The 14,165-nt window shown below is 39.5% G+C and overlaps 1 protein-coding gene across 1 annotated transcript in view; it reads right to left on the reverse strand.

Moving 5' to 3' along the window:
* MTHFD1L (methylenetetrahydrofolate dehydrogenase (NADP+ dependent) 1 like) overlaps positions 1 to 14,165 on the reverse strand; it is a 146,620-nt gene that overhangs the window by 37,167 nt on the left and 95,288 nt on the right. The window contains 2 exon segments of the mRNA XM_019290081.3: positions 11,054 to 11,206; positions 12,887 to 12,994. Of these exon segments, the coding sequence (XP_019145626.2) occupies positions 11,054 to 11,206; positions 12,887 to 12,994 (261 nt within the window).

Genomic DNA, 14,165 nt, shown 5'->3' on the forward strand with positions numbered 1-14,165 from the left:
ATTAAGCCAGGAGATTTATTTTCCCTTATCTAAGTTAATCTTAAAAAATACTAGAAACAATACAACAGGTTTCTACAGGTGACAAATTGTCCTAGTTCTTCCAGCCTCAGTCTACTGGTTGTTTTTATTGAGTGAGCAAGTAACAAAACCAGATCATTTCAGTGTAAGAGTTTACTGATGATTTACTAAAAGGCAAACACATTACACACATTTCTCTGCTGCTTTCACTTATGGTATGCTCATTTGATTGCAACAGTGAAACCAGAAGGCTACCTCAAGACACACTTGATATTCAGTATTCGTAGGGTGTTAGCCTGGTAGGTGCCTTACAAGATATAAAAGATTTGCCACTTCAGTGAGAGGTATTATACAATCCCTTCCCTTTCAACAATGCAGCTTTCTCATCTACACATACCCAGTGTTCCTTCACAGACTGCTTTTGATTATAAAACTAGAATTTAAGGACAATCAGAGCAAGATTTTCTGAAGATTGCAGGGGATATAAATGATATTTCTGTGACTATCACAAGCCTCCATGTGTTTAATAATTGATGTGTTGGTTGCTAAATGATTATTGAAACTTAGTAGCTTTATGCCATTTTGCATGTTTGTAAAAACGAGAAACAGTTGATTTGGACTCAACCACCCTTTTAAAATTGCTGTAGACATGTAGTCTCCAACTAAAAAAAGTGAAATAAAAACCTGTAAAAGTGACATTAAAAAATAGCCTCTGAGTGGCTGTGCAGAAAAGGAACCATGACCTGATTACCTAATTCTCACTACTTTTCCTGAAACTATGCATTCTGAGGTTAAGTTTAGACTCAAAGTCTTCAGAGCATTGCTGAGCTTGAAGTAGGACAGCTTGTGTAGAACTTTAACATTTCTAAAATACTTTCTTTCCAACTGCAGCATTCCTATATATGACTGAATAACTCATTCTGAACTTCTTCATGTCACTATCTTTTCTTATTAAGCCTACAGCCCAGCTCCTTATGTTGTCTAAAGAAACATAGTTATTAAAGAAAGATGCTGTGGTCAGGCACTCCAGCCTAAAATATCATGCAATTATAGAATTTTATCTTCTGAAAATATGGAGTCCCTAGAGAGAAACTGTTTAGCCTACTAGCTCCAAACTTTGACATGTTATTAAAAAACACTATTAAATATGTGAAACCATTTAAAAAGAATGTTCCATTTTTATCAAGCATTTTTACATGACTTCAAGAAAAACTGAATGTCCAGCTGCCAGGCACTAATCTGTAAAATGTCAAGCACTGACACAGCTAGCTAGCATGGGATTATCATCCACTGGATGGTTATGGAGGTAAGAGTCAAAATTATTTCAAAGAAGCCAGACTTTCCTGTGAAAGTGAACACCCACCCATCTGGTGCCACATCTCAGATCTTTTGCAGCTGTCCCAGACTGCACCACTATCTAGCCTGTTTCATTGGGAATACTCTCCTGACACAGCTTTGTGCCATTCCCTTGGGTCCTGCTGACACTGGTCACCAGAGAGAGGAAGCTGTAGACTGCTATGAGGTCTCCCCTCAGTCTCTTCTTCTGTTCACTTCATAAACCGAGTGATTTCAGCTGCTCCTCATAAGGCTTCTGCTCCATACCCATCACCATCTTCATAGCTCTCCTCTGGATGCTCTGTAATAGCTTTATATCCTTTTTTTATTGTGGCTCCCAAAACTGCACACAGGACTTGAGGTGAGGCCAAGGTAGTGAAAAGGTAACTGTCTACTCATGACATTTCATAATTTCATAAGTAAAGAAAGATTGCTCTTTTCAAAGCAAAACCATTACCACTTATCAAAGGCAAAATTCAGTGTGCCAGCATTTGTACCTTTTGGGGTTTCTTTTAAATAGGGACACACGAGGAATATCTCAGGAAATGCTTTAGGATTTTTATGTGGGCGGGTGGGTGGAGTAGGGGAGGAGTAGCAGCATAACTTTATCTTTTAGCATTGTGCACTGAATGTAGGTCAGCCTACTCCAGTGGAAACACCCCATACTGATTCTTCACATTCTTAGACATAAACATGTAATGATTTTGCAGGCCAGGAAATCGTGAATTTGGTTCCTTGTCCTGTCCCAGACTTTTCAGGGCAACCTTACTGTTTGTATCTCTGTACTCCTTATTTAAAAAAACCCCAAACCATGTCAAAATTTTGCTTGTCTAGGAAATTACTAATACAAAGAGATAGCATGTAAATGTTGAGTATTATAGCTCCGGTGGTCCATGTCACAATGTAATTTTTAGAGAAGTTCAGTTTCTAATTTCTCAGTAAATACTATTTTGTGCATAACAAATGCAGGATGCATTTATTTCAATATAAAGCAATCTGGAAAATGCCCTTCCTTCCCTATAAAAGCTATTTTTAAACTAAAAATAGATATATATTTTACTATGTAAAAGTATAACCTATTTTTAACCTCACATTGTCATATGAAGTTTATGGAGAAAATACTTAAAAAAAGGAAATCAGAGTCCATTTCCTGTTTTAACAAGGATAATCCCTTGACCAGAAGGCACAAATATTCATTCCTCTTTAATGTTAATTAGCACACTATTTATTTTATATTTCAGAATTTAACAAAAGAAAGCAAGTTGCTGGGAACATTAAGTTCAAAACGTCTTTCACCTTATTTATCCAGAACTCAATAAAACTGTTCCGTCACAGACTTGCAGCCTCCAGCTAGGTTCCTGCTATCAGCCTTAAATCATTTTTAGAGTTGCAGTAACAGTAAGTTGCCAAACTCAAATATACAGCTATCTACATCTGCTAGATAGTTTGTCTTACTGGACAGTCTGGAAAAATTTCAGTCACTTGATCCAAACTGTAAAGTTTTTTGCTGCTACCAAGGAATCAATGCTTTTAAAATCTGTGAATCACCATTTGAAAAATGCATCTACAAGAATGTTGAAAGGACAATGGTTTTTTTCCTTTAGGGGAGCATAAGATAACCTCTCAAAAAAATTGGATATAGACAGGAATTTTAAAAAGTAGCTACTCCTTCCTCAATGAATGGCTGAATCTCTAAATTTACCATTTGGGCCATAAAGAACCTTTGCAGAAACTGCAATTTCTTCAACTGAGGAGCTTATCAGGCTGAACAAACAAAAATAGGGAGCATGAAACATAATTTCAATTTCTCCCCATACAGAGGAACAGCAGAAAGCTGGAAGTGACAGGAGTATGGCTGCTGCTATCACACTGAACCATGACAGGCAGCAGCAATACCCACCCTGCCCCAAAGCAATCAGATTCAGTGACCCCCACGTCTGGCAGCATCAGCCTCTTCACACAGCAAGTCACGCAAAATATCATGAACGGGGGAAGAAACACCTGGATGCCCTCTCTAATGCTCAAGTCTGTACATCTTCTGTATGGATAGCACAATCAAACCCATAACACTGCTGTTTCTAGGCACTCCATAAACTGATTGCTGAGCTCTTCACATTTGATCAAAGTCCACACATACCAGGCTGATTGAATGAGTTCTTAACCAAAGCCATTTACCTGCTCTGGACACACATCAGGTGTGCTAACCAGCACGGTCAGAGCAGTAGGGTAGGAGCAGGGTGGGCAGGCAGCACTGCTGCACCACAGAGAAGCTGCCATGATTCACCCACCCACTTCCCTCTCTGCCCTGCAGAACACCCAACAAGAGGCATTCACTAACTGCTCAAACTTGCACGTGCCTGCATTTCCACTGCAACATCCCTCTTTCTTGTCTGAAGTCATGCATAAAACCCAAGGGCAGTTGTCCAAAATTGGCGCTGGCTTCTGTCCAAATTGCACTTCCCACTTTTAACTGATACATATTTGTTAAAAGCAAGCCTCATGCAAATAGGGTAATGTACATCATTCAAAGAACCCTGCTCTCCATATGGAATATCAGTCTCTTGTTTTTTTCCTTTCTTAACTGATGCAGCCATATCCATTCTCGTCTGGGATTGTGCACTGTAAATCAGAGACAAGGAAATGAAACAGATAGAACACATAACCAAACTGGTTATGATCACAGGTGGGTCTCACCGGAACAGACAGCAGGGATCTTAATGACTCCCAGACTCTCTGAAGGTCTTGAGCAGAGGACCCTTTCCCAGAGGTGCCCCTTTGGCTCCATGCGCCCTACAGGTGATTCCCATTCGCCTACACTGATGGCATCTGCATGCCTCAGACAGCTGCACTGAGTTCATTACATACAACTTCTCAGGTCTGATTGATGAGGGCAAGGCATTCACAACCTCACTGAACAAAACTGTTCCAGAGCATAAGGAGTTCTCTTGGTTCAGCATCGCTCAAACTTGTCCCCACTAGGCAGGCACTACCCGTGATCAATGAGTCCATACTGCCTGAGCTGGTGTGTCGAGTCAGCTCATCTGAACTGAAAACATGTGCTCAAGCACTTGTGATCCTGGCATACCAGTCTGAGAAATTCCTCTGCAGCAGCTCTGATCCACCATACCTTCCATGCCCTTCTGCATGCAAAGCAAAGGAGGTTAGGTAAAATTCCCACAAGAGATGGGAGACAATCAAAATGCACTTTCAGGGGATCAGTGTGAAACTTCTTCTGGCTAAAGTGAAACATGAAAGTCACTTCTTTACTTGTAAGTAAGTTTTAAATTTACCTACTTTCAGATAAACTACTTCAGGTTAACACTGACATGTTTAAGAGCTTGAACATAATGTTACATTTCTATAGATGTATTTAATATAAATATACTTGGAAAAGATGACCAAGGAAACCTGATTGATGCAACAAATACATTTGGTTGATTTTTGTCACTAAAGTTAATTTTGCTTGGAACCAAATTCAAACATTTGCATAGAAAAAATTCTCTGACAAGGCTTAAAATATGGTAAGATGGGAAAATAATTCTGGAAAATAGTGGATACTCTGTATACAAAGAAATAATTTCACAAGAGTCATACCGAAATTCCTTATAATGGAGGTTGCAGTAAGAAAAAAATCTCATCTAAACTAAACATGAAATAGCTTACCAAACCACAGGGTCTATTTTCTTCTTCAATTTGTTGTCTAATGATTTTTATCCCACCCCAAAACACAGGTTTTCCTTCAAAAATTCAATTCACTGAAATAACACACACACCTACAAAACCTCTTTTTTTTTCTCAGTAGAAAACAAAGCAAAACCACACATTAATTTCTCTAACTACAAGTGCTGGCCCTCAAGGAATGAAAGGTTAGGTGGAATAAGCAGTAAGAAGCTACAAATTTAATCTGGCCAGCAATGGAACGTGGTGTTTCATTCAGAAGAAATACGGTACATTATTACGATGTAGGTTAAATAATGCTTACTAGCAAACAACCAGCAGCCAAGAGAGACAGCACGAACTATACAGAATCTAAGTAAGTGTCTTGCCTCCATTATCTGTCAAGATATTTCTAAATGCCAGAGGAGGAAGAGAGGCTGTTTTGTGGGGTTTTTTGGGTGTTGTTTCAGGTTGTAAGAGAGTATTTTACCGTACGCCTGTGTCACAGCCATGGCATGGAGGTACAGTGATCCAAAGCAAAGTATATTTACTCTGTATTTCCAACAAACACTGGCTTATCCACATCAATTTAAAAGTAAAAGCACAGACTCCATGGACAAAGTAAACAGTAAATGCACAGCCTACATGGACATTTCTATCACTTAAAAACGGTCTTTTCTATGCACTTTCAAAAGTTGCAGAAATGATAATGATATCTTCAAGCCAGCTAAACTCTACTCTTTTCCTCTTCAATTAAAAAAAAATCCTTAGTCATCAGCAAGGCATGTTCTGCTCTCCCGTAACTACATCCATTACTCACATGACTTCTTCCTGCCCAGATCTTACATCATGTCATTGTTTTAAGTAATGCTTTGGACCATCTTCAAATCTCTTTAACCCTTGTGGCTTTTACCTCAGTGTCCTCTTCCAGTTCTCCATGTACATCTTGAATGTGTCTTCAAAACATTTTACAGGTATCTCCTCCCATTGGAGGATACAACTCTCAGTTTTTGCCTTTCCAGCCAATCCCATCTTTCCAATCCTGCCCTTAATCTTCTATTCCCATCTTCTGATCACAAATGGCCATAGCGATCCTTGAATCTTAACTGCCTCATAGTCCACACACCTGGGATGTTTGCAAAGGCTGCCACATACCCCATTCCCTTATAATCTACAACTTTTTCCTCAGCCCTTCATCTAAATCATTCACTTAGGACTACTTTTGCCTCATCTGCAGAGACCCTCCCCTCTCCAGCCAACCCAATACCATCACAACCACGTCATGCAATCCACCAAGGGCCAGAAGTAGATCTCCTGTTGTTACAGTATCCTCAGCCTACTAATCTCTCAGCCTCTAGCTTTTAGACACAACAAACTGAAGTTGTTTGTCCCCACTCTCACTTCCAGCCATCAGTCATACCTATCTGGTCACCCCCAGCCCATCAACCCTACCCTGAATAATTTATCAGCCTCCACCAAGTGTACTATCATTCAGCATTTCCACGTGTGCATAGCTGGCCACTGTACAGGAATGATGCACCCTTTGTAACTCAGAAAACCTCTGTCCCTTGTTGGGATGACACCTACTATAATAGATACAAAGGCACATCATCTAACAGAGGACAGCTTTTCTTTCCCTCTTACCAATTTTCAATTTAGAACTAAACAATTGTTAACCTGCTTTCCTACATGAGTTGAACTTCATGGCTTTCCTTTACTCTTACTGCTCACACACTTATTGCAGTTATTTCAAAACCAGCCCGCAGAGGCTGTGAGCACCTAGCTTTCACAACTAGCTGCTCTGACCACTGCTGCAGCACAGCAACTATACAACACCAAAGGCAGGTGTCAAATGCCACATCAGGGACATTTTTTGGACCAAGAGTGATCAGAATACCTAGCAGAGCTTAACTCCCTTGTAAACAATATAAAATTGAACTGTAAGCTAAATGTTTTACAAAGCAAATATAAACCTCACCATTGTTTATGTTTTTGAAACATACCCTGTGTTACACAGATCATCAGGATGAGTTGAGCAATCCAACAATAATTATTCATCTGTCCCATAAAAGCACCTGAGAGAAGTGACAAAATGACAGTTTGGAGACAACCTGGGCACCATGCACCACTGAAGAACTGCAATTTCACTTCAAGTAGCCTGCACTCCAGCTTATGTTCAATAGACACTCTCAAAACTTCTTAAGCTCTTAACCACTAAGAAAGAAGAAATTTATTCAACAGGGAACAATATTTTCCTACTGAAAGTATTAATAAAAATACTTATTTTCAAGGTCTTTTCCCTCTTACAATATCCAGGTAATACTTTGGCAGGACAATCCTGGCTCTCACCCACAAGAGAACTAGAGCTTTATTGCTCCCATACACTGATTTCAAACTACACTGGGTCACCCCAAGAGTTCCTTCCCAGAGGATATAGTTTCAGCACTAGTTCCAGAGACTTGAACTTCTTTCTTCATGAGGAGAAAAATGTTTCTGTAATAGGTTGACCTTTCTTCAGATATGTTGATATCTGAAGGATGTCAGTTCATTGTGAGAATTTGGAAACTGGCATGACTCCAAAGGCTCCACATATTTTCAGAGTGACCTTGCCTGTAACTTTAACCCATTAAAATGAAAGTGCATGGCTGGAGAGGAGTAGTACATACTTAAAAATCTCACTGTGATTCAAACACAGATTTATTACCTGCACCAGTGATTTGGTGGCATCAGTTCACAAAGGCAAAAGACAACACATTTTATTCCTATGACCTTCCTGCATTCTTGCAACTCACATGAAAGAGAACAATGGAAATGTGGCTGAATGTGAGAAAGCACCAAACTGCTAGGGCTTTTTGGGAGGGTGTGGAGAGAAACACACATACTAGAAAAAATCTAATAATTCCCCACCCAAGCATTGCTAGTGAATGACCTCACTGGTTTCCTACATATACTCCAGCAGCTTTCCTGCCATCACTCTGTTAAGCCAAGCAATGATGTCAACAGTCCACCTGTGAGAGTGATGTAGCCCTGTGGGTCATGGTCTCAGAGAACTTGGATAAAACCTGTGCCAGTGTTAATTAAATACACCTCTTGTTTCACTGCTGATTTCCTCTGATAAGGCCCAGCTCATTTTTCCTGGAAAGACTTCCATGCTGTATGGGAACCGAAGCCAACCATAACAGAAACCAAATATTGCTTAGAGAACATGAAGACAACATGCTAAATATTTAGTTTAAAAAAAAGTCACTGCATATCAGCGCTGGGATAAATACAAATCTCATTACTTTGCATGTGCTAGTGACAAGGCTAAACTACAAATGCTAGTTACTGCAGATAGTTTATTATCCTTCAGCAGTACTTATCTCTCTCATTTGTAATGCTCTTCCCAATTACATTGGAGCAGAACTCTAACAACCTGCTTTACTGATAAATTCTGACAGGCTAGAATACAAGAAGTTCGCCCAGTAAAAAATATGCTTGGAGAATGGAGTTTGACATTTAATTAGCATCAGAATTATCACTACAACTTTAATGAAAAATAGCATTTTTTCCTGCCATCAGAAAAGATCTTAGCTGTAAGAAGGTTCTGAGCAGCTTAAGCATTAAGGAACCTCTCCATTAATACAATTATCCAGCAAGCAATGGAAGGAAAAAAAAAATATGCTGCTCCTTCTTTTTTTCCTATATAAAGAAATCTAATCCACTGTCATGACTGGATGTCTCCACTATATGCTGTCACTGGGATTTCAGTAATCCCTCTACCCATAGCACTGGCTTCCAGCCACCTTAAGCCCTCAGGACATGCCCTTTTATACTTGCTTTATTCTTGCAGACATTTTCAGATAGCTTTATTAGTAAGAGCACTGTCAAAGGAAGGCTTTCAGTTTTGAAACCAGACATCAAAAATATTTCTTCTTGCACAACTTAAAAAGTAACACTACCCCTAAGACTTAGTTGCTGACAACAATGCACACAAATAATCTGAAAGGTGGCAAATCAGAAAAGTGATCTCCAAAGTAGTCGTACAATTATACTATGAGAGTTTGTTTCATGATGATCACAAGTCTCCACTCTGAAAGGCAGCAAGTTGGACCTCTTGCTATAAATTTAATTCTGAAGAAAGAACTGTGTGGTAACGATGTTAGGAATACATTCATATTCATTCATTCATTCTGATTTGGAGCAATTGTGATGGTTCCAAGAAGTGTTCTGTCCCACATTCCTGAGCATTACATTCCTGAGCATTAGCAGTATTTTCCAAACAACCAGTGATCGATGTCCATGTATTTACATTTTTACCTCTTGGGGATCTTATGTTTATACAGTACCTCACCTACAAACTCTCTTGGAATACATAACACAGAGTATACTGCCTACCCAGCTTGGGATATGGGAGAAGTTCCATGACTAATACAACCTCTCACCAAAGTCAGGCTAACTAACTTAGATGTATTTTTTACACTCTCCTCCCATAAGAAATCCCATATATAAAAAGTCCTTCATAAGAACTTCATTTTTTGGTTCTAAATGGAAACAGAAAATGAGAGGTAATCCTTGAAATTGTTTGGTTTATACTGCTCCTATGGACAGTTTCTACGGATTTATGACACCGAACTGCAGCTAGTTTGTAGCAAAGCATGCAGGGTGTGACTCATTCACAAAGCTCAACCCAAGAATATTTCATTCTGACATCCAACAGAATAGCTCCCTCATGGATTTGAATTAGTTGCTGCCCATTACTCACATGCACTCCTTCTCATAACTTCATGACACACAACTTGCAGTGCAAACTTGAATCCAGGCCATGAAGGAGATACTAGAAGTTCTGACAAATTTTATCCTGTCACCAGTAATTGGAATTTGGTCTTACACAATTTAAATACACAGCTGCACTCTGCTTCTGGTGGATGTGCATAATGTGGTCATGCAGAAGGAAAGCATATCCCCAAGTCCAGTGACTTAAAGTGACACACTTTCCTGAACTCCAGGAACCCTCCTGGTCAGAAAGTACTTCCTTCCTTGTTTCAAACACTTGATTGTTTCAGAGGGAATTCAAAACAATAGATTAGAAATTTTCAACCTTTCCTAAGTGTACTGCTACACAAGGAAATCAGGCCGTGCTCTGGGAAGATGAGATAACATTGGGAGAGTACTCTTTCCGGAAATGCAATGGCTTTTGCATCCCTTCTCTAGCACCATCCCATGAATCAGCTACATGTAAGTAATAACTCTAGCTATGAGATGTCAGATGCAGTTCAGTTCAGCTGCTGTTTGTATTAAGATGTGTGTGGTTGGCAGAAGGCATGAGCCAACTCACTTCTCAGCTATTTTGATAAGGCCTGTAAGGGAAGAAAGTATCAGGAGCTTCCGAATCCGAGTCTGTACTTGTAAGGATGGGTAGGAAGAAAGGATGACGATTGCCTCTTTTTAGCACCTCATAGTTTAAATCTCTAAAAAAGGAGAAGGAATGTGCTATTATTTCTTCAGTTAGAAATCTACCCCTTTCCACTATAACTTAGTTTTACAGGACCAGTAGTGATGTTCACAAAGACTGGGAGCAGATCAGGCTCATCAGCTGAAGAGCACTTATTTTAAGCTTATTCCCCAGCACAAGTCCTTTAATCTAAATACATTAAAATTGTTTGTAATGATGGAGGAAAGATTTAAAATTTAGAATACAAATATCTAACTAGTTATTTATGGTCTGCAATTTGAATAAGAAAAGGCAATGGACAAGTAAATTCATTTTTCTGCAGCATTAGGGTGCCTAAATACCCTAGACTAACCTAAAAACAACAGCAACAGAAACAACAGCAAGAGCCATTCTCTCAGACCTGACAGTCAAAGTTCTTACATGACATGGCATTTTCTTGATTATCTTTTCCTATCAGCATAGAGCTATGAAAAGTTTGAGGATAAGATTATTATACAAAAACAAGAACTCACATGGTTCTACACATTATTTTTAGATACAAACAGGAAATGCACTTCCCTCTCAAGCTGGGTCAAAGGGGAGTTATCAAGTAGAATACTTTGCACTCACCGTTCCTACCAGAGGGTAGATGAATCCAGCTCCAATGCTGGCTCGCACATCGCTAATCGGCAAAATGAAACCAGTGGGAACACCCTTCCTCTCAGGCTGATGGGAGAGGGATAGGTGAGTTTTTGCCATACAAATGGGAAGGTTTCCAAATCCCTAACAAAAAAAGGAAAAAAAAAAAAAAGAAAAATGTTTTTGAATTCACAGTAAAGACACATTATGTTTTTGTTTTGTTATCAGTATCTTCTGGAAACCCTAAAGCCCACATAGCAATAGTTAATTTTGGTAACAGCTAATAACTCAGAAGTGGGCCGAATATGGTCTTATACATGTTATTCTCTCTCACCTCAGGCCTCTGTTGCCAGAGACTTGGCTGTAGTGATACCTAGCTTCTAGAGTGGGTTCTCAACCTACAGTTAGGTGCAAAAGTTGCCTATGCAACAGCTAAAGTGTGCTGTTTTCAGAAAGGGTCCACAACAGGTACCTCACTTAACATAAAACCTGTACCAACTTAATAAAAATCTAGCACAGCAGTTCCCTCTGGGCTCTTATGACCTAGTTTGACACCAATTTGAGACCAGGATTCAGAGTCCAAAATTTTCTAAGGGTAGTAATGGCTTCTTGGGGGTAAACGCAGATGGTAATCATGTTACTTTCCTTTGTTTTTAAAGAAAACAAAAACTGCATGAGGTGATGGCACCCATTTCTCTAATGCCAGTGTACTAGTTACTGAAAAGGTGGGAGAAAATCAGGAAAAGTGCCCCAGCAGCTCTCCCCCCATCATTTGTCTCCAAGTTATTGATTAATCTTGAGTCAGGCACCTTCTACTCTTCTGTTCAATTCCTTGACAAACAGGGCCAGTTCACAAGGCCAGGAGGAGAGGCAGTGCTTCAGGGAATTGTCTCTGCCACCCACTGCTGACAACCCTTTAATGACATTGTGAAAATATTTCCTAACACTACTAACATTTAGACTAAAAAATGGATTAAAGAATCACAGCAGGAAAAAATAAAGGCATGGGTTATTTTTCTCCAAGCACACTAAGTAATCTTTTCCATTTAGAAAAATCAAATTAATTCTTAGGACATTTGCATTATAGGGAAGATGGCTACACTTCTGCCTGTCTGACCAAGTTGCTGAAGTTTACTCCGGGATTTTCCTTAATATATTGTCCATAGTTTCTACTTTCTGACAGAAAGTCTCCAGCCACATTTATATCCAGAAGCCATTCCACTACAAAAACCACATTCACCTCTCCACGTGGTTTCAAAACTTTTCAAACTGTAACATGCTCCCACATGCTTCAGGATAGGTGATCTATTTCATGTTCTAGTACTCACAACTCCTTGAAAATAATAGGAACAGAAAGAAATCAAAAGATTTTACAAATATTGGGACCTTTGTCATCAATGTGCATAGCTGTGCACAGGTCCTGCTGTGTTTGCAAACCCTTCTTTGCAGGCACAAATGAATACTCATATGCTAAAATTGGTTGTATCTGCTAGCTGCAACTTTTGCAGATATGCAGTTACCACGTTTAAGAGAGTAACCCAAAATTACCACACTACATAGAAAGTACAGTTTCATGGACAATCTCAGAAGTATTCTGAATGCTGTTCATATCTCACAGGAGATCGCTTTCAAGGTTAAAACCATTCTGTTCTATGGAATCTAAACCAATCCATACTGACCTCCACAGTTCAGCACCACGGGTAAGCTCATGCCTTTCAGCAAAGCCTGACTTAATGTTCTGGTCTGAGAACATTTTACACCCTGAGGTTTCCCAAGACTCGCATCCAGCAAGTGCCCGTCTTCATAATTCTCTGGTGTTCTTACCTGCTGGGTGTAACGATCAACTTGTGACTGCGCAGTGGGAGACAACTCTATATCCTGAGCTCCATACACCTTCTGAGCAATGATCCTTATTTTTTCAACAATAGGAAGCTGCAGAGACAAGGAAATAATACAAGGATGAACATTAGCCAAGAGAAACTAGGATCTTGTTTGCTGAGTGAGATCTCTGAATCTCTCATTTAGATTCATCCTTGTCAAATGGGCTTGCTAAAGCATGAGACAAAGTAAAGAGCACTGGTGATGGATATGATACGCAGCTACAGGTACAGGAATTAACAGCTGTGATTTCAGCTACTCCATCATTTGGAAGCTGCACAATTTGTGCATTAGAGAGTTGACAACATGAGCCTGAAGCGGGGGAAGAAAATTACTGCCATCTAGTTAAAAAAATCAAGAGCTAACTCACACTGCAGATAGGAGGAAGCAAGCTCCACTGGGTTAACAGGGATCATTAGACAAAAAAGTTTCATTCCAGAATAAAGACAACCGACACAACCAGTGGACAAGGCAAGGTAGGAGGCAGCCAGGGAATGATCCTCTGAGAAGCAAGGAATTCTAGGAGAAAATTCCTGACCCATCACTGCTCCTTTGATTGTGATTTTCTTTTATTTATTATTATTCTCACCTCCTCTCCTTTCTAACATGCATATTTTAATTGTAGCTTTGATATTGGACACTTTGGACACTTAAAAAAAAAAAAAAAGTGAAAGCGTTCTAGAATTCATTTTGAAACCTCAAGTCACTAAGTTCAATCCCAGTCTCCAAGAGTATTCACATCACATTACTCAGCTCGAACTGGACAAGTTCTGCTTTCATGACTTCTATTTGAAGGCAGATGCAGACTCTCACATTCAGTCTGTCAGAAAACCCTTAACAGATTTTCAAGAAAGTTTTTTCTGGTCAGATCAGGCACTTACTTTTTGTGCCATCATTTCTGTGCATTTAAACAACCCTTTCCTATTTCCTTGTTCTCTTTCCTTTTGTTTTTAATGACCGAGGAGACAGCAAGTGTGACTCCTCCAGCCTACTTCAAACAAGTCGTTCTCTGACTTCTTTCAATAGGAACAGGATGATGGAGGAGGGATCTTACCACCAGTTCAGCTAATTCAGTGCTGACTACAGATGGCCAGAGATGTGTGCAATATTAAAGGGAATATTTCATCAGTAACTTGTAGCATATTTAATTAACAACACACATGGAAGAAGTGCTAAACAAAATCCAGAGACATCACTTAGGGAGGAAGACTTGGTAATCTCAAGC

The sequence above is a fragment of the Corvus cornix genome, chromosome 3 (genome assembly GCF_000738735.6).
Source record: "Corvus cornix cornix isolate S_Up_H32 chromosome 3, ASM73873v5, whole genome shotgun sequence".
Lineage (NCBI taxonomy): Eukaryota > Metazoa > Chordata > Aves > Passeriformes > Corvidae > Corvus > Corvus cornix.